The sequence below is a fragment of the Periplaneta americana genome, chromosome 5 (genome assembly GCF_040183065.1).
Source record: "Periplaneta americana isolate PAMFEO1 chromosome 5, P.americana_PAMFEO1_priV1, whole genome shotgun sequence".
NCBI lineage: Eukaryota > Metazoa > Arthropoda > Insecta > Blattodea > Blattidae > Periplaneta > Periplaneta americana.
The window spans coordinates 75,580,666-75,604,856 of NC_091121.1; the positions used below are offsets into that span (position 1 = coordinate 75,580,666).

The 24,191-nt window shown below is 36.9% G+C and overlaps 1 protein-coding gene across 2 annotated transcripts in view; it reads left to right on the forward strand.

Moving 5' to 3' along the window:
- Dg (Dystroglycan) overlaps window positions 1-24,191 on the forward strand; it is a 474,860-nt gene that overhangs the window by 429,679 nt on the left and 20,990 nt on the right. For both annotated transcript variants that reach the window (XM_069826023.1, XM_069826024.1), the window contains exons 2-6: window positions 14,080-14,371; window positions 17,023-17,256; window positions 20,028-20,156; window positions 22,267-22,389; window positions 23,968-24,126. In XM_069826023.1, the coding sequence (XP_069682124.1) occupies window positions 14,114-14,371; window positions 17,023-17,256; window positions 20,028-20,156; window positions 22,267-22,389; window positions 23,968-24,126 (903 nt within the window). In that variant the 5' untranslated portion in view covers window positions 14,080-14,113. The remainder of the gene's footprint in view (window positions 1-14,079; window positions 14,372-17,022; window positions 17,257-20,027; window positions 20,157-22,266; window positions 22,390-23,967; window positions 24,127-24,191) is intronic.

The window sequence follows — 24,191 nt, forward strand, 5'->3', positions numbered from 1 at the left end:
CTCCGTGTGAGAGAGCAGTCCCATGTCGAAGAGTGGTGCAAAATACGAGACGCCCCGAGAATTCACTTAACACGGGACACCTGACTAGCCGCCTCGTTCCTTACTCCAGTTTATGAAACACTTGGGGTGTGCGACCTCTGCAACATGCTGTAATGTAAGTGGCATTTCACGTAGCTTGCCCAGTAAGTTCATGCAGATGGGAAATCTGTTAGCCTATACACACAATTAATAATATACTTTACTACGAGGGTTCCTGGTGATGACGGGATTATTCTTGTTACCAAAACTTCCAGAACGGCCCCGAGGTTAACTCAGCCTATTATTAAATTGAGTCCGATAACCCTGTGATTATTTTAGTTTATTTCTTTTGTATTGAAAAATTTACTTTCTTAATATCATTATATTCTTCCGCGATTCGCATAATGCTCCGCGATAGTTTTCTATATTAGCCAACATAGATGCTGCTAACAATGATTTTCACCCGTCAAACTTAATTTTTACGAAATTATTGAAATGGTGTCAAAGGATATGAAATTCCTTCTTTTGAAGGAAATAGAGCAAGAAAATATATTGTAGACAACATATTTATCAAAATATATCTTAATATTACGAAATAAATATATTTAAATGACATTAGTACATGTATGTATTAGTCTTCTTTCATTCCTAGAAAATACTTTACAGTTCATTAGTAAGTTACAATCATGAAACTTCACTGGTTTTGTAAGTAAAGTATAATTATTGTAGAAAATTCTTTTGTGGAACAGAAATGCTATTATTTGCACTACTTACTAGATAATTTATTTGTAATGTACAACACTGTACCTTAGTGGAATAGGCCTCGTTACTCATATAAGGTAGTGAAGCTTAGGCAATTAGGAAACAGGTTACTTAACATAATTCGATTGAGATTAAATTTCTTATAAAAAACGCTAGCTACATACTCGTATTACTAGATCGGAAGATAAATTAATATAAATATTGCATAACAACTCTAAATTACACCAATAACAGTGTACTTAATCAGTACAGGATGAACTGACTAGACTACAACATATCAACAGAATGGACAGGACCTGGCCTATACATAAAAAATTATTCTCTACGTTCTAAGAGGAAAATATCACTTAGAAGACCACCAAATGATGACGGGAGATCGTAACAAACCAGTAGGCCTAAAACTGGAAAAAAATGGTTGTTGATGATGATGATGATGATGATGATTAATGCTATTATTATTATTATTATTATTATTATTATTATTATTATTATTATTATTATTATTGGGATGATGATGTATTTAACTGTAAGTTACATGTCATGTTATACACCTACTGTTATCATGTTCTGTTTTATCATTTCAAGTTCTTTTTTTCATTAATAATTCATTGTGTAGAATAATTACGTTCTACAATTCATAGCAAATGGAATGCTAGATATATATTTATTTATATTTCAACTGATAGGGTCTAATGACAGGATATATTAACGCACTGAATAAAATAGACAAGAAAGGATTTTAAAATATTCAAAACTTTATAAGATATCAGCGAAACCAATTTTCCTTACACAGGTTGCATCCCATTCCCCAATTTAATTTATTTTGTCAGCATCTTTATGGTGTACATTCAATTTAAATTACACTTGATTCTATTTTTTTTTTCTTATGTCTTATTCACTTTTATTTGAAACCTGTTTATATAATTTTTCATTTTAAATTTTATTGTAAGCTATTCTGTGTCGCAGGGCAAACCCAAAATATTGGGTGAGACTACTAAATTAAATTACACTTAACTATATATTTTTTTAATTCTAAAAATTGTTTAATCTAGAAGTATCGTCTAATCAATATACCAAATTCCAGTACAAAATTAATTGAGGATATGTAGAAATTAAATTCTGATTTTGACTAAATTTGTAACAGCGGAAGCTGTACCTCTTAAGAGAGCAATATCATGAATTTCATATGCCAGTAGCCAAACCGCATGAACAGCAAGGATATGAGATGTAATGTATGTTGACAGCTGTGAATCTTCGCCATTATCATGGCCTGAATGTTGGCATAAAGAAGTGCTTATAATTTAACTACAACTCAGAATTCTCCAAGGTTGTTTGCATTCTGTAATGTAGCCCTATTATCATGAGTTTCAGCTATTCTTGTTGGACTACATCCCATTCACTACCAAAATGTGCCTCTATATGGGCCCGACTTAATGCAAAGCACCAATTCACTATGACGCTTGCCCTTGATGGGTAGCGACAGTAGAGATTTGGTCATGAAACTGCTGAGCCCAACAAATCATCCTACTCCCTAGCTGTTGTATTCAGCATTTATGACATCGCGAGTTGATGCTGACGGCAAATTGAATAAACGGAGACGCCGAATGCTCCTCTTTTTCTGCAGTGTGCCAGAGTTTCATTTGCCAAACAGCCCTTGCCGACGACATTTCCCCCGCTCGTAACGGCTGATGTCCCCAGGCAAGCAAGCAGTTAACCTTTCCAGGCAAACTGTCCGTTGAAGAACGGTTACAAGCCGGCAGTATAACTAACAGGCGTGAGAGAGGGAAGAATGCTCTTCGCTTCTCAAACATTTAATTTGTCATTGTTAAGTCTTCTTTATGAATGACACGGAAGAGCGCCCTAAGGGAGATGAGTGCGCCGCGCTCTTCCTTTGTTTTCAACTGGCGGTAATGAAAGGTTTAGAAGAGGGCGGAAACCGAGTTGGTTCTTTCAGTAGTGCAATAGACTCTCATAGTTGTGAGTCTAAAAATAAGTGTTCACTACATCGTATCGCACTCATCGGACGAATCACACGGATCGGAAAAAAACAATCTTTGCTGTAATTGTTACGTAACCGCGTTCACTACATCGTATCGCACGCATCGGCTCTCGGTAAATCCGTCCAGTTTTTCAGATGAGCAACTTTTCCGATGCGTGCGATCATGGCCTTCTTTAATAAATCAATTTTAATTGCTCAACTGTTACTATTATGTTGTCCATGTTCAGTGTCGCGCCAAAATGGCGGACGGAAAACTTATTTCGCTTGTAGAAAACTGCGAAGAATTATATAATTTGAAGCATTCCTATTACAGTAAACAAGTCGTTTCTTACATATATATTATGCAACCAATATATCTTTCATTTCTTCCTCTTCAATTAACAAGCATGAAACAATTACAAATTCTTATTCGCTAACACTCATGATTAATAGACCTAACCTCAAACTCCTCTGTTTTCAGCAATGTCAGTATCGTACGTCATATGTTTTAAACAACTGGTAGGGAATCCGAGGAGTGTGAACGCATACCTTAAGTTCACAATCGTGCTAAACCAGCGATATTAGGTTTGTTCCAACAAGCAATTCAGAACGCGTTACAAACTAAGACCGAACTTCTTTTGACGCATGCGCCAGTTGTGTACGGTCTCAGAACTACGGGACTTTACTTTGTTGGAATGTTTCTTGAACTGTTCTTTCACGGCCTTCGGAGTTTCTTCTCATATTAAAATTATATTCATCTTCCGAACTTAATTCGTCGTAAAATATATCACTATTACCTTCCAAATCACTCATGATGGACTGTTTTTTTATTTTAACCTGCCCAGTCTCGAAGCATTTTAAACATTAACTTAAGATTAAACCAACTACACTTGCTTCATCAGTTCAGAATTCCCAGTTCCTACTCTTAATCGAGAACCAATTTCACTCATTCTCAACGACTTCTAAAGCACATTGGAAGAGAGAACTGGGAGTTCAATATCGGTTCGGAATCAGTTCTAGTCTTGTTGGAATGCACATTGAGCTATTGCGCTTGAGCAGGCAGTTCGGAATAGATCAGAACCGTGCTGGAACAAACCTATTATCTCCAAGTTTCAGGAAATAAATTTAAGTTTCTGATTTTTCAATATACTAATTTGCGGCCGGAGTGTGGTGCTGACCACAGCAATTTCTCTTGTTGCCGTTGCTATTGCTCTCAGACAAGTTTCATAAGATCATATTTTTTTTAAAGTATCTTACTTGCTTTTGTATTTATTTGGATGTAGAGAACAGCAACTTAGTTCTCGCGAAGTTTTATATATTTGAGTGTTTCTGCAGATTAATAGTAGTAGTGGTAGTGGTAGGAGTAGTTGTGGTTGTGGTAATAGCAGAATTAGTATATGTTGTGGTGGGAGGTTGTTATTTAATCATCATTTGAAGTACTCTAACATTAAAATACATATTAATTAGTTACAAAGAATTCAAAGCATCTATGCAGCCAATAACGTGATGACCCTGCAACAGAGAAATAACATTATTAGTGCATTAATTGACATGTATGTCTAAGGAGTCAAATGTTGTTTAGAGTTCAAGTTGGTATTCGTTTGTACGTTGTCGTTCCAAGCTAGAGGGTGAAGTACACTCTTAGGTCTTTTATGTTTATCTAATGCAGGATTGTAATTTCCTAGTGAAGAAATTAGTGGGTTTGTGCTGCTGTACGACTTGGTGTACGTGCAGAAGGCTTGATTTGAAATATATTCTTGAATGGTCGAAATTTCTAGTTCTTCATGAATCAATCTAACAGGAGTTACTCTAGGAAGTCCTGTGATGAATCTTAAAATTTTGTTTTGGAAAACTTGTAATTTTTTACGGACTGTAATAGGTGCATGTCCCCAAGCAGGGCAAGCATATAGTATTACTGACCTAATTAATGTTTTATACAAAGTTAGAGCTGTATGTATGTTTAGATGTCTGCTTTTATTTAATATTGGATAAAGCTCCACCATTCTAGCATTGGCTAGTCTGAGTTTTTGTAGTATATGTTCAGAAAAATTGAGCCGTCTGTCTAGTGTTACTCCGAGATATTTAACTGAGGTTTTCCACTCGATTTGTGATCCATTTATAGCTAACTTCGTGTGATTTATACCCGGTCTATTGAATTTATTTCTTCTGCTAAATAAGATGGCTTGTGTTTTAGATATATTTAATTTGATTCTCCATCTGAGGAGCCATGGTTCAATGTCACGCAGGTGACCTTGTAGCCTGGTAATGGCGACAGTTGGCTTCCACGATGCAGTGAGAAATGCCGAATCGTCAGCGTATAGTGCTAAAATACTATTATTGAAATTTTGATTAAAAGGCAGGTCATTAATATAGATTTGGAAAAGTGTCGGTGCCAGAATGCTGCCCAGAGGCACACCAGCGTTAATACCTCGCGACGTGGAGTGCACGTCGTTCAGTTTAACCTGGAACGTTCTGCCCCGAATATAATTTTCTAACAGTTTTACTAGGCGGCAATTTAAATTAAATAGTAGAAGTAGTAGCAGTTTGGGAGCCGCGCAGTAGCGTCGCAGTTGAAGCGAATGTGTCGCGTTTGAAACCTTTGCCACTAGCGATCCGACAGCCGCGCGAGTCAGTGGGTTGCGCACCACACGAAGTGATACAACTGCCGCGGGCGACAACAAGCGGCTAGCCGCACGCGACCAGTTGCGTCTGTGGGTTAGCACCCTAACGCTGCAAAGCCGGAAGGTCGGATGTTCGATTCCCTATGGAATCATGAATTTTCTCCATTTATATAATTAATCCTCCTGGCCACACTATGGTCCTGGGGTTTACTTACTCTCTAACAAAAAAGAGTACCAGGGCATTACCTTTGAGGTAAAGGCGGCGGACACATAGGACTGACATTCGTACTGCCATATTGATTGTATTTAAAGGTGGGAACTTCAACCTTCCGCAACCCTCTCGGTCGATTTGGTAAGGCAGTTAGCTTTACTTTTACCTTGTAATGGTAGTGGTAGTGGTTAGTGGTTGTAGTTGGTAGTAGTTAGCAGTAGCAGTAGCAGCAGCAGCAGCAGCAGCAGTAGTATCTTGTCTCACTGTGAAAAGAGAGAGAAAGGAGATCTGTCTTACTTCGTCTGTATTGTAATGGCGATGGGGGAGTGGAGCGATGCAGTCCATCCATCCAGTGGCGGAAGGGACTAGTTGATACATTCTGTAGCGCAAAATAAAATAACAAAATATATCTCTTCGTACCGTGTAGTTCAGTCACTGAGCTTGTCTTTCAAGAAACTGAGTTCCGGTAGTCTGTACAATAACAAGGTTTTGAAAGGAATCCTGAAAATTTACAACCATCCTATAATCTCTACCCTCATTTGAAGGGACTTGGTTTTATTGCTACTGAGACAAGATAAACCTTACCAGGTATAGTATAGTTATATTTTTAATGTTATGTTTTATTTAACGACGTTCGCAACTGCCGAGGTTATACCAGCGTCGCCGGTATGCCGAAATTTTGTCCCGCAGGAGTTCTTTTACATGCCAGTAAATCTACTGACATGAGCCTGTCGCATTTAGGCACACATAAATGCCATCGACCTGGCCCGGGATCGAACCCGCAACCTCGGGCATAGAAGGCCAGCGCTATACCTACTGCGCCAACCAGACCGACAGTAGTAGTAGTAGTAGTAGTTCTAGTGTTGTAGTAGTTGTGGTAGTAGTGATGTTAATAGTAGTTTTAGTAGTAGGGCCTAGTAGCAGTTTTAGTAGTTTCGATGATAGTAGTAGTCTAATAGTTTTAGTAGTAGTGGTAGTAGTGATGTTAGTAGTAGTGGTAGTAGTGATGTTAGTAATAGTGGTAGTAGTTTCGGTGATGTTAGTAGAGGTAGTGGTGGTGGTAGTTTCAGTAGTAGCAGTAGTAGTTGTTGTTTCAGTAGTTGTTTTAGTAGTATACTTTATTTAACGACACTTCCAACTGTAAAAATTATTCAGCGTCAAAATTCAACACGAGCGAGAAATGGGCGACTAATTTTGGCTGGAGCTCACATATCTACTTTCCTCCCAGAGAAAGCCATGATAAGAATTTTATTGCTCTTTAATATCCAAATCGTCAGCCGTGTTGAACCCGCGGATTTAGGATCCAGCTGCCGGCATGGTAATCATCGTACCATAGAGGATGACGCGTCTTCGTACAAACAAACGGAACACACAGATGGTGTGCTTGTTTACTTTGTATTTTATCGTTTTTTCGTAGCCCATCAACTTCGCAATCAACAGTAGTAGCGGCGATAAATGGCCTCCGTACTTTCTAAGAGAGGTCTGAAATAAAAAAGGTGACGTCGAACTACCACCGCGAGGTACAATAGGCCTATGTACAGTGTAATAGGTGCATCGTAGTCCAATCTTGAGCTCATCCTCTCCTTCGAGTGCTGGATTTAATAAATTAGAAAACTAGTCTAGAAATTATGATCATTATCATCATCATTACTACCGTGAGTCGATCCACATGCATCTCTTTTTTTCATTCTCTCTCTTTCTTTCTCTCCCCTTCCTGTATCGTAGTTCAAAGGTCATTTAGCAATTCTATGGTCTTCAAATTTGTAATAACGCTTAATAGTTAATAGTACATTACTAAAGAAGTTAATAATGTTACACTTTATGGCACGAGTCAATGTTTAGGAAACGAGCGAAATGAGTTTCATAATTTTGACAAGTGCAATACTGTAACTACATTACATTATAAACGTATACTATACGTTATTTTTTGTATGACAGCGTTATAAAACAATTAATAAAGAAATAACATCAAATTTGTAATGAAGGTTAGTCATATACATGGTCTATGAAGAAAGGGGCTGTTGTGACAGCAGTAATATTTTCAATAATAGCACAGCAAATCGTTTCATAATAGGCTATTAACTTTATGAAATAAGTTAATGCCCTCATAATAGAAGTCACGACGTTATAGTAATGTGGCATATTATGCACGATTTTCACTAACGATAAATACTGTTTATATAATGCTGAATTTTTTCACTGAAGTTAACTGTTTCGTGATAATTTGTAATCTTGAAGTTAATTTTAGCTACCATAGCGTCTAACCTATATACCTAAAACTCAAAAACTTATTTTTTCCGAAATGAAGGATATATATTATGTAGGCACCCATACATAAATGTTTAATAACACACCGAAAGTGTACATACGAGTAACTTTGCTGTCATAGATTTGTGTGTGGTGTACAATTGGAATTAAATCTACATTATAGCAGAAGGAGGGGGAGAATTGTGGTGGTGGTGGTGGTGGTGGTGGTGGTGGTGGTGGTGGTGGTGGTGGTGGTGGTGGTGGTGGTGGTGGTGGTGGTGGTGATACGAAGACTTGTCCGAAACATTGTCTTTGTGCACGATAAATTCCATTTGGACTCGTAGGGAACTGAACCTGGGACTGTCACCGGCGTAGCTCAGTCGGCTAAGGCGCTTGCCTGTCGATCCGGAGTTGCGCCCGGGCACGGGTTCGATCCCCGCTTGGACTATCTGGGTGGATTTTTTCCTAGGTTTCCCCAACCGTAAGGCGAATGTCAGGTAATCTATGATGAATCCTCGACCTCATCTCGCCAAATACCATATCGCTATTACCAATCCGATCGATGCTAAATAACTTCGTAGTTGATACAGCGTCGTTAAATAACCAAGTAAAAGAACCTGGGACTCTGGCTTGGAAAATGAACGTTTTATCGTTAAGTCAATGGTGTCCATAACATTTTCATATAGACCTATAAGGTTTTTATTTTTCAGTTTTTAGTTCTATTTACAAGTGGAGATGATACTATCTTCGCAGAGTATTAAGGTGTACTTTTCAGTCTGTATATGATATACTTCCGTACGCTGCATACTACTTTTCTATACAGTTCATTGGGTGAACGACTAGATGATTTGTTTTGACTTGCATTTCAATTTGAATATGTAGGCCTATAGGCCTATGTTATACTTTTTCCGATTTGTAAACATTGAAAAAACATCACGACTGCTGCTTGTAATTTGTTCTTATGTCGGTTTTAGTCGCAAGTACTCGCTGCAAATGTCGCATAAAGCGTGGCAGGGGGAAGTTATAGAGCCGAGTAAGACAGACGTTTTGTGTTTAATTAGTTTTAAATACCATCGGCCATTTTGGAGGAATTCTGCCAAACCATTAATTTCCGAGCAGCAACTGTGTAACAATCGAAACAAAAGAGCAGCAACTGCGAGACTGTGTTCAACTATTTAACCAAGAGAAATATTTGCATAATGCAGAATGCCAAGACACTCCTCCAATACCACATTCTTTTTTACGACTTGAATTGGTTTATAGTTTTGCTACTGCCTCAATTATTTCATAAAGTTTGTAATAAGGATTATTGTTTCATAAATATCGAATGAGAGATGCTAGAAACACTGAAGTTTGAGTCACATCTGAGTATTCCTAATGTAGGCCTATATCATCAATTCATCAGCATCATAATCATCGTAACTCTTGTGATGGTAGTTGTGTCGTCATATAAGTTCCTTAGTTTGCCGCTTTGTGTCTGAGTTTGATAACTATGTCCCGATGGGAATGATGGAAAGAAATTGATTGTAAGTGTTGCCAATTTAACAATTTTAAATATACATTACTCATTGTTTGCATGAGTTGTCAGTTTTATTATTATTATTATTATTATTATTATTATTATTATTATTATTATTATTATTGAACTATAAAATCGTCTTTTGTATAGCCGATTTACAATTTCAGTCCGAGACAAATTATATATTAAACACATTTCTTCAGTTGGTCAGTGATTAGATGTTGGCAGATGTTAGTTTTGAATATAAAGACACAGTCCGTTGATGTGAACAGCTCAGGTAACAAAGGAGTAACGGTTAGCATATCTGACCGTGAAACGAGCGGGCCCGGGTTGAAATTATGGTTGGGACAAGTTACCTGGTTGAGGTTTTTCCGGAGTTTTCCCTCAACCCATTAAAAGCAAATACTGGGTAACTTTCAGCGTTGGACCCTAGATTCATTTCACCGGCATTATCACCGTCACCTTACTCGACGCTAGATAACCATAGCAGTTTATACAGCGTCGTAAAATAACCAACTAAAAAATCAGGTAGCAGAGGGAATGTGTTATCATTGGTTTCTTTTTTTTTCCTTGGTTATTTAACATGCTCTTTCAACTAGTAGGTTATTTAGCGCCGATGGAATTGGTGATAGCGAGATGGTATTTGGAGAGATGAAGCTAAGAATTTGGCACAGATTATCTGACATTCGCATTAAAATTGGGAAAACCTCGAAAAAGTCCAACTAGGTAATCAGCCCAATCGGGAATCGAACCCACGCCCGAGAGCAATTCCGGATCAGTAGGCAAGCGCCTCTGCCGTATGATCTACGCCGGTGGCTATCAATGGTTTTCAGTTCAATTTTCGACCATTGTATTCATATCCACAGGTCAAACCAAAAACCGCATGTGGTACGCCTCGCATTGTGGTTAAACATTTCGTTTAAATTGATGAACCGTTACGCTCCTTTGGGGAGTAATATGAAAAATACGTATTAGTAATAACATTGTTTGCATAATGGATACCTGTAATACCGATCGGTCTGTGTAACATGACATGTAGTTCCAATTTTTGCCACAATTGGCTTGGGTTTAACATCGCTTTAATAGCCAAAGTATACATTCAGTTGGAGGTCTTTCTATGTTATTTGTCTATGGTCGCAACCGTCACTTTTACTACATAGCCAAAAAGTTGTAAAATCATCGCTTCAAGGCACCACACGGCAAACTTAAAACAAAGGATAGGCCTACATATTTAGTTTGTACAGGAGAAAGAAATACAAGGTGCAGTAAATATATTTCCGAACTTTACTTGTATTTATTGTACCGTTAAACACACATATGCATGTTACTGAAGATAATTGCTTCCCTGCCTGTTGGGTCGCTCTATCAAACAGCTTCAGATTGTATTTAAGAACTGAGCTTCTACACGTGATTTTGTGCAAACATATCAATGACCTATTGCGATTTTTCCTGGAATTTCTCCATATACGCCTTATGGCTAGTCTTCTTCTCTGTCCAAATGACGCATTTAGTATAGATTCCAGGCGTTTCCCTGGATCTAGATAACTTCTCCGTTTCCTATGTCCTATGTATTGCCTACATTCAGGACAGTCCGGAAACTTATTGATTGCCCCATGTATGTTTACTTCCCTGCCAGAAGTTGACGAATAGGTCCTCTAGATTCGTAGCTAGAAATACTACCATTCAAGTTACAATGGAGGACATTATCTTCTGCTTTTACATATGTGAGTTTTGAACAAATATATACAAGTAATGAAACTTGTTCGTCATAGCACTGTGGTGTAAAACTACCTTTTTTTAGACAAATGAGAAAAAGCATAAAACAATTGACACATACTCAGAGAGGGAGCGAAAATCAAATCTCTGTGCATCGGATTTGTAACCGAAAATACTACCACTGGAGCAATATCAACGAACAAAAACTAACGGTCAATTATCTCCTTTAACTCTAGGGGAGGGACCGAAGACATCCCTCTATGGCCGTGTTCGTTAGGTTGGCAGCAAAATTAACAATTACCAGAAAGCGATCCCGGGGTAGCCGCCCCGAGGGCGATGTCGTTATTTGCAAACCCCGGACATGAAGTTAGATTGTAACACAAACACCGCCCCCCATTGATGTGTTCGAGTTTCGTAATTACATCTCCTCCCTGCCCGTCACCCCTTCATTATAATCCCGGCCACATGAACCTTCTCTTTGAACACGGGCCTATTTACCAGCGTTCAGGGGAGAAGTTGATTGACGGGTCTGTGACGATGCTATACCAGCTACTGCTGTCCAATTATGAAGTTTAGAGAACCTACTGTTGAGTATTGTAAACGTTGCTGTGGTACGGTTGGGATTAATACAAAGTACATGAAAACCCACAATAACATAAACAGACCATGATAAATGAAGTTAAGGCTTTGTAAATTGACACATGGTTTGTACGCGTATAATACTTCAGTTTTCATTAGGTCTACTAGAAGATTTCATTACATGAGCCGTTTAAACAGCTTATAAACAGCAATAGATTAAATTACTTTAGCATCATCCACAACTACAGAGATTAGGTCCATCGACCTATTCGAGCCCAAAACAAATTCTTCATTGCGCCAAAAACAGATCTTCCCATATGTCTGCGTCCTTTAGATTTAAATGTGGAAGTATTTTGCATTGCGGGTGTCTTTTTCTTTCGTCATCTCTAGAGATCCCAAAATTTTGCATTTACTATGGAAAAAAATATATATTATTTCGCATTTTATAGCAAATTATCATATTATCGTAAGAGTTTCGGGTAACTGGGAAAACATTTTATATGTTCGAAGAGAAGGAATATTTATTAGTATAGCCTATAAGTTTCTAGGCTTTCACGGTGACTGTGATTAGAATTAGGCTTTCGGGTAATCCACCGTGTCCTGTGACGTAACATTTCCAACGTTTCGGAACCACATACAGGTTCCATCATCAAGGTAAGACCAAAGAGGTCGCCTACTCCGTTGTGTTCGTTACGCCAGGTAATCCGGACGACTAAGCTCAATTGGAAATGTCAAGCTCCAGCCCACGGGGGATTACCCAAAGGCCTGATTCTAAAGAAGAAATGTTGTCTTATAGGCCTATATACAGGTTAGTGTAGGGATGTATAAGAAATAGCGCGCGAACGAGCTTCGATTCTTCCGCATGCTACCTGGCAGCAGTAGCCTATATATGCTGTACAAATGGCAGAGATCTGCACAACGGCCCAGCCCATGGACTGCTTCAGAGCATATCGTCTTATTTTATTTTATTTATCGTATACCATAGATCTCACATTATCATTGAAACTCTGAGATGTGGAACAAATAAAAAAAAATACGTCATAATTAGGGCACGGAAGTTGATGAAATATCTTTTTTCTGAAACATCACAAACAATGCAGGATGCAATATAAGCTCGTTTCACTTCAACACGAACTAACATAACCTACTTTTATTTTGACTTTTTCTGTCTTTTATTGTCTATTGGTCATTATTTTAAGAAAATGTTCTACTTTTTGTTTCATGTTTACCATTTTCTGCTTATGAACGGACATTTTTTACTAGGTAGTCGTAGTCTAAATTCGAGAACCTACTGCAAATTGCTTACGCAATTCGATTGCGTCTTGCAGAAATTGCCCTTGTATTTGCATTAGCCTTGACTCCTGATCACGTGTGTTACGTGCTTCCCCCAATTCAACGCAACAGAACAAATACTGCAGCCGCAGTGCCCGCACTCAACATATTTCACCTCACAACTGAAGACGTAAAAATGTCGAAAGTAAAACAAAGAAGACAAAGTTTTTTGGGACAGTTCGTGACTGAATTAGTGACAATATATTTTCCACATATATCTTGTTACTATTAAAGTCATTGTCATTTTTTTTTATTTTAATAATTTAAAATCATTTTATAGGTCATTTTTCTGTGATTTTTAGGTCATCAACTTCCAAGCCCTAATTATAATACATAGTAAGCAGATTAATTCAGTTATCAAGTATAAGTTAAACGGTTCATCAGTTGAGTATAAGATATACGTATGGAGAAATGTTGTTAATTCTGTTCTAAACTTTTTCTTTTGCTCATTCAAAGCTTTAAGATAATTAGTGCATTGAAGACCGTAATACATGAATAGTGAGTTCATTTTTATAACCGCTGAGACTAACAGAGGGTATATGGAGATCCTATTTATGGTCTATCCCAGGAATCTGTAGAGTAGAAAGACGAAATAAGACCTCTGCGCAAGTGGTATGTGGGAGGGCTAGGGTCAATGACCGCTCTGGGGAGAGGCATTGGTTGAACGAAGCTACCAATCGCTTGCAGGAACTCTACCACGACTATCTTACCCCTTAGCGGCCTCGAGCTGATGCTGCCCGCAATACACTCGGGCACATATAGACTCCGCCCGCTTATGCGCCAAGTCACTCTACAGATTCCTGGGACGGACCATATGTACTATATTTAAATTATGAATGTTCCGATTAGTACTACGAGTAAATGAGTCTTGATTTTTGACATAAAACATCGTCAAGGAAAGAATGTACTAACAAGGTAAGGTCGATATTTTTAAACTGCCCCTATTGAAGGAAGATAAATCTTCATTCTTATGCTTTGAATCGAATCCATTTTCGCTGAATTTGTAGCTGATGTTAACACTTGTGCCACAGCGAAGGACCACGCCATCCTATCTGCGATCGTTGAAGTAACACGATTGGTCTGGTTGTTCTTGCAGGGTGCGGCAGCCATGAAGTGACTGTAGCGTCGTGATGGCAGCGAGCAGGCTCTGGTGTCTAGGCGCCGCCCTGGGCCTGGTCATGGCCCTGGTGGTGGCGGGATTGCACTCTGAGGAGGACTTCGCCTTCGAAACGACAGCTGCAGACGAGCAAGACACTCCTACCAGCCATCCAACGTCTTCACCCGTCCAGAGGCTCTGGGGCATCCCCGACACTGTCGCTTCTGTGGGCAAGCTCTTCCATATGACCATCCCCGGCGACGCGTTCTCCGGGGAAGTGGAGCATTACGAGGTTAGTCTGCAATTCTTCGTTAATTGTACAAAATTAGTATCTGAAACCCTAACATATACTAGATATGTAAGAATTATCTAAGTAATATACTTCAACTTATGATGAACTCATTGAAGTATATAAACGTTTAAAAAACGGGAAAGTCCCAGGCGAAGATAATTTAAATTTCGAGCTTTTTAAATACGCTGGAGAAGAATTTACCTATAGATTTTTATATTTCTTAAACAATATATGGGCGGGATCACAACCCCCAGAACGTTGGCAAAAAGCTATTGCTTACCTACTTATAAGAAAGGAAACAAAAAATTATGTGAAAATTACAGGGTTATAAATCTTCTCAATTCTGGATATAAGACCTATACAGCCATAATCAAAAATAAACTATCACATCTTTACGAAGACAAAATCACTGAAGAACAGAATGGATTCCGAAAAGGAAGATCATGTTATGACAGCTATTTCACCATGAAGATTTTAATTGAAAAGCACATAGAATATAATATTCCAAGCCACTTAGCTTTTATTGATTTCATAAAAGCTTTTGATAGAGTTGATAGAAATAAACTTTTAGAGATTTTACGCTATGATAATGTGCCAAACCAAATCATTCTCTCCATTTATAATTTATATCAACAAAATGAAATTGCCATAAGAACTGAACGCGGAACTACTAGCTGGACTTCCATCAACCAAGGTGTTAGACAAGGGTGCGGTCTTTCCCCTCTGTTGTTTATTATATATATATGAACCATATTTTATACATTTGGCGACAAAGTCATCATGCTGGAATTCAAATTAATCGAAACACAGTTCTCGATACACTAATGTTTGCCGACGATCAGGTTATTATCGCTCAAACAGAGGAACCTTTACAAAGAGCCATTTATAATTTGCAAATAATCGCCTCAGATTTCAATATGGAAATCTCAAAAGAGAAAACGAAAGTCATGGCATTTTCGGGAGAGAACCCAATTCCAAGTAAGATCATGATAAATAATACTTTAATTGAACGTGTTAATTCATTTAACTATTTAGGTTATAACCTCTCTTACATCACTGATTAAGATATGTCAAACAAAATATCTAAATTTATAAAAAATCACTGGCGTAATTAACACCGTCTTCAAATCATCCCATGTTCAGAAACATACAAGGCTAAAGGTATATAAAACACTAGCTCGACCGATCCTCACTTACGGTAGCGAGGCATCGACAATCAGAAAAGCTGATGAGCAAAGGCTGACGACAGCTGAAATGAGGTTCATGCGACGAACAGCGGGATGCTCTTTGCTGGAACACCGTAAAAATGTGGACATATTGCAGGAACTAAAAATGGATCCTGTAGTTAATTTTTTTAAACAATATCGGCTTCAGTGGAAAAAACATGTCAAAAGGATGGATCGCACACGATGGCCTAAACAGATTCTTACTTATGTACCAAGAGTAAAGAGGAAATTGGGAAGACCACGCAAGCGCTGGCGTGAGACCGTAACAGATCCTGCAGGGTCTAATACGTGAGGGATATGATGATGATGATGATGATGATGATGATGATGATGATGATGATGATGATGATGATGATGATGATGATATACTTCAACGCTCGTTATTTTCCTTCAATACAATGCAAGTGCGGTGTGCAGTGGACGGGGCTTTACCAGTTCTTTAACCAGTCCAGTGTACTTACACATTTTATCTGAAGTCTTTCTTTTGAAGTATATTTTCGTAGAGAACAGTTTTTCCTCCGATCCGATTACTCTTCGGATGCACCACATATATAAAATAGTAGGCCTTCAATGCGATACAAGCGTGGTAAGTGCATTGTAATAGAATCGAGGCAAAGTTAGAGAAGACTTCGAGATTTTGTTATGCATTTAACACACTATTGCTTACTATTTTTTGGCCGATCTTAATAAAAAATAAATTATTAGTAATCATTTTTAATTTAAATAAATAGTTTGTTTTTGGACGCTAACATTTTCATGTATGATCGCCGTTTGTTATTTGTCGATAGGTATTAGGCCTATCAGCGAATAGCGAACCTTAGTGTAGCGAACCTTAGTGTAATGCGCCTAGCTTGAGGGTTAGCACAATATATCGTAACAGATCGCAGTGCTGGGCCATATTGTTCCCCTCCCATAAATTTCATTTCATTCCAGTCAGTAGTCCATTTTATGGGTCGATTCTTAATATTAGCATTAAAACTATCCATTGTTTCATACGTTATGTTAGATTATTTCTTGCAAATGTAAATTATTTACAACAAAGAGGAAATAAATTGTAATTAGATACTTGTGTAACATAAAGTTGAATTTAATGTACTGTACAGTAGTAACATTAACTATTTTTAAGAAATTTGCACTTTTGTAAGCACTAGTTCCGATTTTTTGTAAAAAAAAACACGAACACGGGTATATATTTAATATGATTATACTGTAATGAGACATTATGAAAATATTTGTGGTAGGTTTATTTATGTCTAGAATTGTTTTTCTTTCTGATAAATTAAATAAAATTAGTCTTGCGTATTTAAGGAAAAATAAAATAGAATGACGAAAATTACATTTAAAGTGTATATGATAAAAGATACTGCTCTCTGTTTGCTGTCATATGCCATTTGTAAAGCAACCGCTGTATTTGCTGTTGTGCAGGCTCGAGGTCCGGGAGGCGCCCCTCTTCCGTCGTGGCTGATGTTCGACAAGACAACAGGCATATTCGAGGGCGTGCCCAGCGTAGAGGACCTCGGAGAGAACTACGTGACTGTTCGGGCGTTCGGGCAGCACTCACACGACTGGGCCAAAGATGTGTTCTCCGTAGACGTGACTGAAAACTCTAGGACTGAGCCTTCCAAGGGCGCTGTTCCACTCAGGGGTCAGCACCACAAGGTGAGACGTATAGATTTAGGGTAACCAGACGTCCGGATTTCGCCGGACGTGTCCTGGTCCGGCCAGGTATTGTATAAAATCGGCGGAAATTGTCTTGCCTTTCTCTCTCGTAAATTCTTAGTGGGCAGACGCGGATGCACAAAAGCTTCTTTAGGCTGCAGTGCATAGGAATGCTTAATGTCCCGCCCGATAAACATCTCTATGCCTCTATATCTGTCCTCTATGATAGGATGGTAACAACCAGCAGACTTGAATTGGATGTAGACAAGAAGTAACCAGTATATTTTTTTAGTAGCCCTCTCATTTAGAGACAGTTTTTATACGTGCCACAAATCCATGTCCAGAATCTTCTACAGTAGACTCTCGATTTAACGGACTAACTGGGGCTAAGGGGTGTCCGTTAAATTCGAAAGTCCGTTAAATCGCTAATTTTTAAAGGGTAATATTTTATAATACGACACTGAAATTTTAACACTACAGTATGCAAGCACTAATTTACTAGTAGAAGGTTGCTGTGAACTAGTAGGCTGACTGAAGAAAGTACCGATCTTCAGTTGCTTTCCAATTACATGTTATTTCTTTATCACTAAAGATCGAAACTGCCTAAAATAGTCTATAAATAGAGATTTTAAAATATGTCCGTTAAATTCTAAGTCTGTTGAATCGAGGTCCGTTAATTCGAGAGTCTACTGTACTTTATTTCTCTTTCGAATAGGATCAACAAAGATATTACGCACGCAACTTGAGGTCAGTTAATTTGATTCGCAGTATTAAATTAATGTGGATCGTCTTTTGAGACCTCAAAATTTTGTCAACTATAACACAGAATGCCGAAAGAAAGGTATTAAAATAATCATAATTTTTCCGAGAGTTACCATGGCAATGTCGGAACTATATTTCTGATATAATGTTACTTATAAAATAAGCATTCTTTGCCTTCAGTGATAGTGCTAAGCAAAAATAAAGATAAGAAGATTGCAGTTTAAGGTGAGTGGGAATCTTTCGGAAAAAGTTTGCCAAACATACTTTAGTCGAATGGTTACACCGTCGGCTTACTCTGCTGGAGGCACTTGCCTGCCAATCTATAGTTGCGCTCGACCGCGGGTTCGACTCCCGTTTGGACTGATTACCTGGTGGGTTTTTTCCGTGGTTTTCTCCAACCATAAGGCGAATGTCTGGTATTCTATGGCGAATCCTTGTCTTCAAACGCTATTGAAGACGTACGTTGTTGTTACATTCAAAGCTAAATTGCACGAGTTCGATGCCGCCAACAATGACACGTTTCACACGTTTTCCTTTCGTGTTCTCAAAACGCATCAGAATTTGTAGCGGTGTTGTTAACTATCGAGGGAGTGATCGATGAGTGTTTTTCAATAAGATTTAAGGGTATATGTACGTGAACAACCACAAATATTATCAGAAAATGCATGCTTTAAATTTCTAAAATTTTATAAGGAAATGAACTCACAATTGGACAAAAATTACAAGGTACCACAACAAGACTTATTAGAACTAAAATACCTGATAAAAGTATAAAAAAAGTTACTAATTATATTTTTTAGAATTCACTTTTTACTTTAAGTTAAATTTTCCAAAATTTGAACATTTTCACACATATTATTTCATAACTTCACAACCATTAGAGATAGAATTACGAAATTTTGTACACTAATTTAACATGCATTTATGCAAAAGGTAGACTACAATAATACCCATTTCTTTGAAAATAGAAAAATTAGGTCACAAAACATTATGTAAATTTTAATATATATATAATAAAAAATTAATTGTATTAAAATAAACAACTCTAAATGTCTGAGAGTAGTCTACTTTTCAGAAATAAGTGTTTATTACATGCAGGAAAAATATTAAAGATGTCAGAAAGACCATAACAATGTTGTGGTTACCAAATGATGTAACTGCAGATTTTTTTTTCATACTTTGATAAAACTGGTTTGAAAAATATTATTAGTCTGGTACCTTGTATTTTTTATCCAATTGTAAGTTCATTTTCTAATAATATATGTGGTCGTTCACGTACATATACCCTTAATGATGTGTTGAGAAAGAACTCAGGATACACAACTTTTTCCACTGTATGCAAAATATTTAAAGGTGGGTGTGTGCAGTTCCCCGAGAACATTGTTCCTAGTATCATTCCTCATCTGAAATACGATCCAGTTACTTCGTATGAAGTTGAGAGGTCGTTTTGTATTTATAAGAACATTCTGACACAAGGCAATCGATAATCGAAGGAAATTTGGAAAAGTAATTATTAATAACACTTCCAAACAATAATGAATAAGGTTGAATCACATGTATACTTGTAATTTTTTTTTCGATTGTTTTCTTATCACTGTGCAAAAATACATAAAAAAAAAGTTACATATTTTGCCATTCTTAGCTACATATTTCTCATTTTCATATTACATAAAATCCGGGCTCTAGTGATAATATAGAAATTGTGGCATATAATTTTGTAACACACTAGAATGAAATTGTTAAGCCTTGGTTTTTCTCAACCAACACATGCGAGGTGCGAGGCCCTCCTCACACAAATCCGGACTGCACGAGAGATAGTGAGTGGTTTCTATAACTGTGAGGTGTGCAGACCTCACACCTTGCATGCGTGGGTTCAGGAAAACCAAGGTTTTACCAGTACTAAAATATTAATAGAAAGCACCAATTACCCAAGTGCTTACAATAAATAATTGTACTATAGCAGGTCACTCCAAGGCAGACTTAATATTTTGTTTTAAATTTTGTTTCAGATTAAGTGCAATGCTGGAGAAGATGCAACGATGCTCACTGTAGTGATGGATGCGAAATATGAAAACATGAAACCAAAACAACGAGTAGCGGCCATAAAAAATCTTTCTGGATTCTTCTCTCTCCACCACGTATGTTACACAGATGTTAAGAACAAAATTCTATCACGATGACTTCATATTTTTGAATTGCTGTCGTCACCTATCACTTCGTTTTAATGTAACTTGAAAGGCTTTTTTAATCACCATAGTAAAATAGACTGTTTAAGATTTCCAAAACTTTTGCCAGTAAATGCACATAAAGATAAAAAAAAAATAAATAAAGTACATATCCACTGATGCAGCTCAGGCGTTAGGTGCGTTTTTCTACTGATCTAGCATTGCGATCAAGTGTGGGTTCGATTCCCACTACCGTAAGGCAAATGTCAGATAATTTCTTGGCAAATTCTCGACCTGGTCTCGCCAAATATTATTTTGCTATTATGAATTTAATTGACGTTAAGTAACCTAGTAATTGATACAGCATTGTTAAGTGACTGACAAACAAACCAAGTGCAGAAGGATCTTGAGAAGTAACGAATCTTCCTACTGTTCTGCAAAATTTTCAGTTGATATAAAAGATACAGTAAATCATCGATAATCCTAACTAATTGGCAGCAGAAGTAGTTCAGATTATCAATTCGTTCGGATTACCCCAGTGAGGGAAGTGAGATGGTATGCCACTGGTTTCTATGGCCAGAAGAAGTGAAAAATGACATAGGCTACTGTCATGAAAAAATCTGATCGTAAAAATTTGTTTATACATATCTTCACAACAAAGAGTACTACCTGTTTGCTTCGTGAATCTAAGCCACAGCCTTCAGAAACTGTATTCAACGTGTATTTAGACACGTTTATTTGATAAGACAACCCCTGGAATGCTTATAAGTATAGAAGACTGTGGTCTGTAGCTTGTGGTGGCCAATGTTGCTAATTTATTGAATGTCATTTTTGTTGTTGTTGCACTTTTTATTTATAATTAAGTAAGACACTTTGAAGCTTTAACAATATTTTAAGTCTCACAGGACATTGCAAAATAATCTAGCAAATAACTGAAATAACTTGAAATTATTTTATTAAGAAATTTAATGTGTTGCATAAACTTCAAAAATTGGCGTTACTGACTGCATGAAACAAGTTATTGTATACATCATGTATGTGTATGTTGTAAGGAAGGGGTATGCCCTTTTTAAATCGGGATATGCCAGGAGAAAAACCTTGGGGTAGCATACCGTTTCTGGTTTTTTTCCACTTCCCTCACTGAATTTACCAAATATATGGAATTGCTCTATCTGAACTTAAAAAGAAAACCACTTACACATAAATATAAGAAAAGATTGTAGAAATCAATGCATGAAGTTTAATGTTCACACAAACAGTTAAAACATACAAAATAAATGATAATATGGGTAGTGTATTTAACTAAACAATACAAATACTACAAACAGCCGTACTTTGTACCTTCAGTACAAGAAAGTCTAACGAAAAAAAAAAATCACTAATCATCTTTTTTCCAATATTTTGTCATTTTCTGTGCTTTCCGGTATTGCACATGCATTTGGTAGTGCAAATACTACAAATACTACAAACAGCCGTACTTTGTACCTTCAGTACAAGAAAGTCTAACGAAAAAAAACATCACTAAGCATCTTTTTTCCAATATTTTGTCATTTTCTGTGCTTTCCGGTATTGCACATACATTTGGTAGTGCGTGTGGATCATTGAACGTTCAGATAATCGAGGTTCTATTGTATATATCTAATGTAAAAGCTTATATAAAAATAATGGCACGAACTATAATTAATTATTCATTACTGTTAGTAAGAGCATTACTTTTAGTTTAGAATGTATGTCATTTTAAATTCGTACCACTTTTAGTTTTTATTTAGCCTAATAATAGGAAAGATTTCTGTGATTTGATTTTATTTTTCGACTTCTGTAAATTGTGAAAAAATACAAACTTACAGAAATGCACATAATACAGTATCCTTAATAATAAATTACATTTTTGTTGTATTGATGCACATTGACTTAATATCCTAATACAAGTATGTTTTTCTAGTGAAGAATCTGTTTCATTGGTGGGTTTATGCTGATTCTTTTACTGCAAAACATATTAAGCTAGGAGAAAATAGAAAACTGATGAAAATATATAAAAGAATTACTTGTCAAATCAGTTACAAATTAAGTATAATATTTGCAGGAGCTGTTACAACTTCAACCTTCGAGTACACAGGAAGATTTGTTAGGAGATACAGTTGTACTGGCAGGTCCAGGCAATGTCAAAAAGAGGCTAAACAAACATTCTACTGTTATTCAATGGCAGGTAAGCAGCTATTCCCTTAATCCTATTGCAATATACGGTGCCAACTGATAGATTAATTTGATCATCTTTGGCATTTTCTTCATTGTCGTCGTCATTATCATCCTCCTCCCCCTCCCTCTTAAACATTTCGAAATATCGATCTCATATTTTTTATACTTAAAGCAGTATTTTATTACTTACTTACTTACAAATGGCTTTTAAGGAACCCGCAGGTTCATTGCCACCCTCACATAAGCCTGCCATCAGTCCCTATCCTGTGCAAAATTAATCCAGTCTCTATCATATCCCACCTCCCTCAAATCCATTTTAATATTATCTTCCCATCTACGTCTCGGCCTTCCAACTAACACTCTATATGCATTTCTGGATTCGCCCATGCGTGCTACATGCCCTGCCCTTCTCCAACGTTTGGATTTAATGTTCCTAATTATATCAGGTGAAGAATACAATGTGTCAGGTCTGCGTTGCAATATTTTATTATCTGAATAAAATGGTTGTCGTAGAATATCCTCATCACTTACTACACGGCATGTTTCCTATTAGCAAGTATTTTATTATCTGAATAAAATGGTTGTCGTAGAATATCCTCTTATCACTTACTACACGGCATGTTTCCTATTAGCAGTATTTTATTATCTAAATTAAATGGTTGTCCTAGAATATCCTCTTATCACTTACTACATAGTAGGCCTGTTTCCTATTAGCAGTATTTTATTATTTGAATAAAATGATTGTCGTAGAATATCCTCTTATCACTTGCTACATGACATATTTCCTGTTAGCATTATTTTATTATCTGAATAAAATGGTTGTCGTAGACTATCCTCTTATCACTTACTACACGGCATGTTTCCTATTAGCAGTATTTTATTATTTAAATTAAATGGTTGTCATAGAATATCCTCTCATCACTTACTACATAGTAGGCCTATGTTTCCTATTAGCAGTATTTTATTATCTGAATAAAATGATTGTCGTAGAATATCCTCTTATCACTTACTACATGACATATTTCCTGTTAGCAGTATTTTATTATCTGAATAAAATGATTGTCGTAGAATATCCTCATCACTTACTACACAGCATGTTTCCTATTAGCAGTATTTTATTATCTGAATAAAATGGTTGTAGAATATCCTCTTATCACTTACTACACGGCATGTTTTCTATTAGCAGTATTTTATTATCTAAATTAAATGGTTATCATAGAATATCCTCTTATCACTTACTACATAGTAGGCCTATGTTTCCTGTTAGCAGTATTTTATTATCTGAATGAAATGATTGTCGTAGAATATCCTCTTATCACTTACTACATGACATATTTCCTATTAGCAGTATTTTATTATCTGAATAAAATGGTTATCGTAGAATATCCTCTTATCACTTATTACACAGTATGTTTCCTATTCTGTGTGTTGAAATGCGAGTCATCTCTTCTAGCTTTACCTGCTACTAAACAGTTTTGTTTACTACATATTTACATACAGTATATTGGCATAATAATAGCTTTTAATATTATTAAATATAGGACAATATAGATGAAGTTGTATTTTTCACACGATTCTTTAACTCCAGGTTGGCTGTGATGGACATCTGTGGAAACAGAATTCACAGTTGGTGCAGCAGCTGAAGCAACAGGCCCGTGACGGAACGCTGTCAGAGGTGCTGCAGCAGCCTGTCGTGGGTTGGCATGTAAAGACTGAAGTGTCTTCTGGACACAGGGAACGCAGAGAGGTATTTCCACCACAGAGGATGCTGTTATTTTTTGCAACTTTCATGTTATTATACAAAAAAATGTA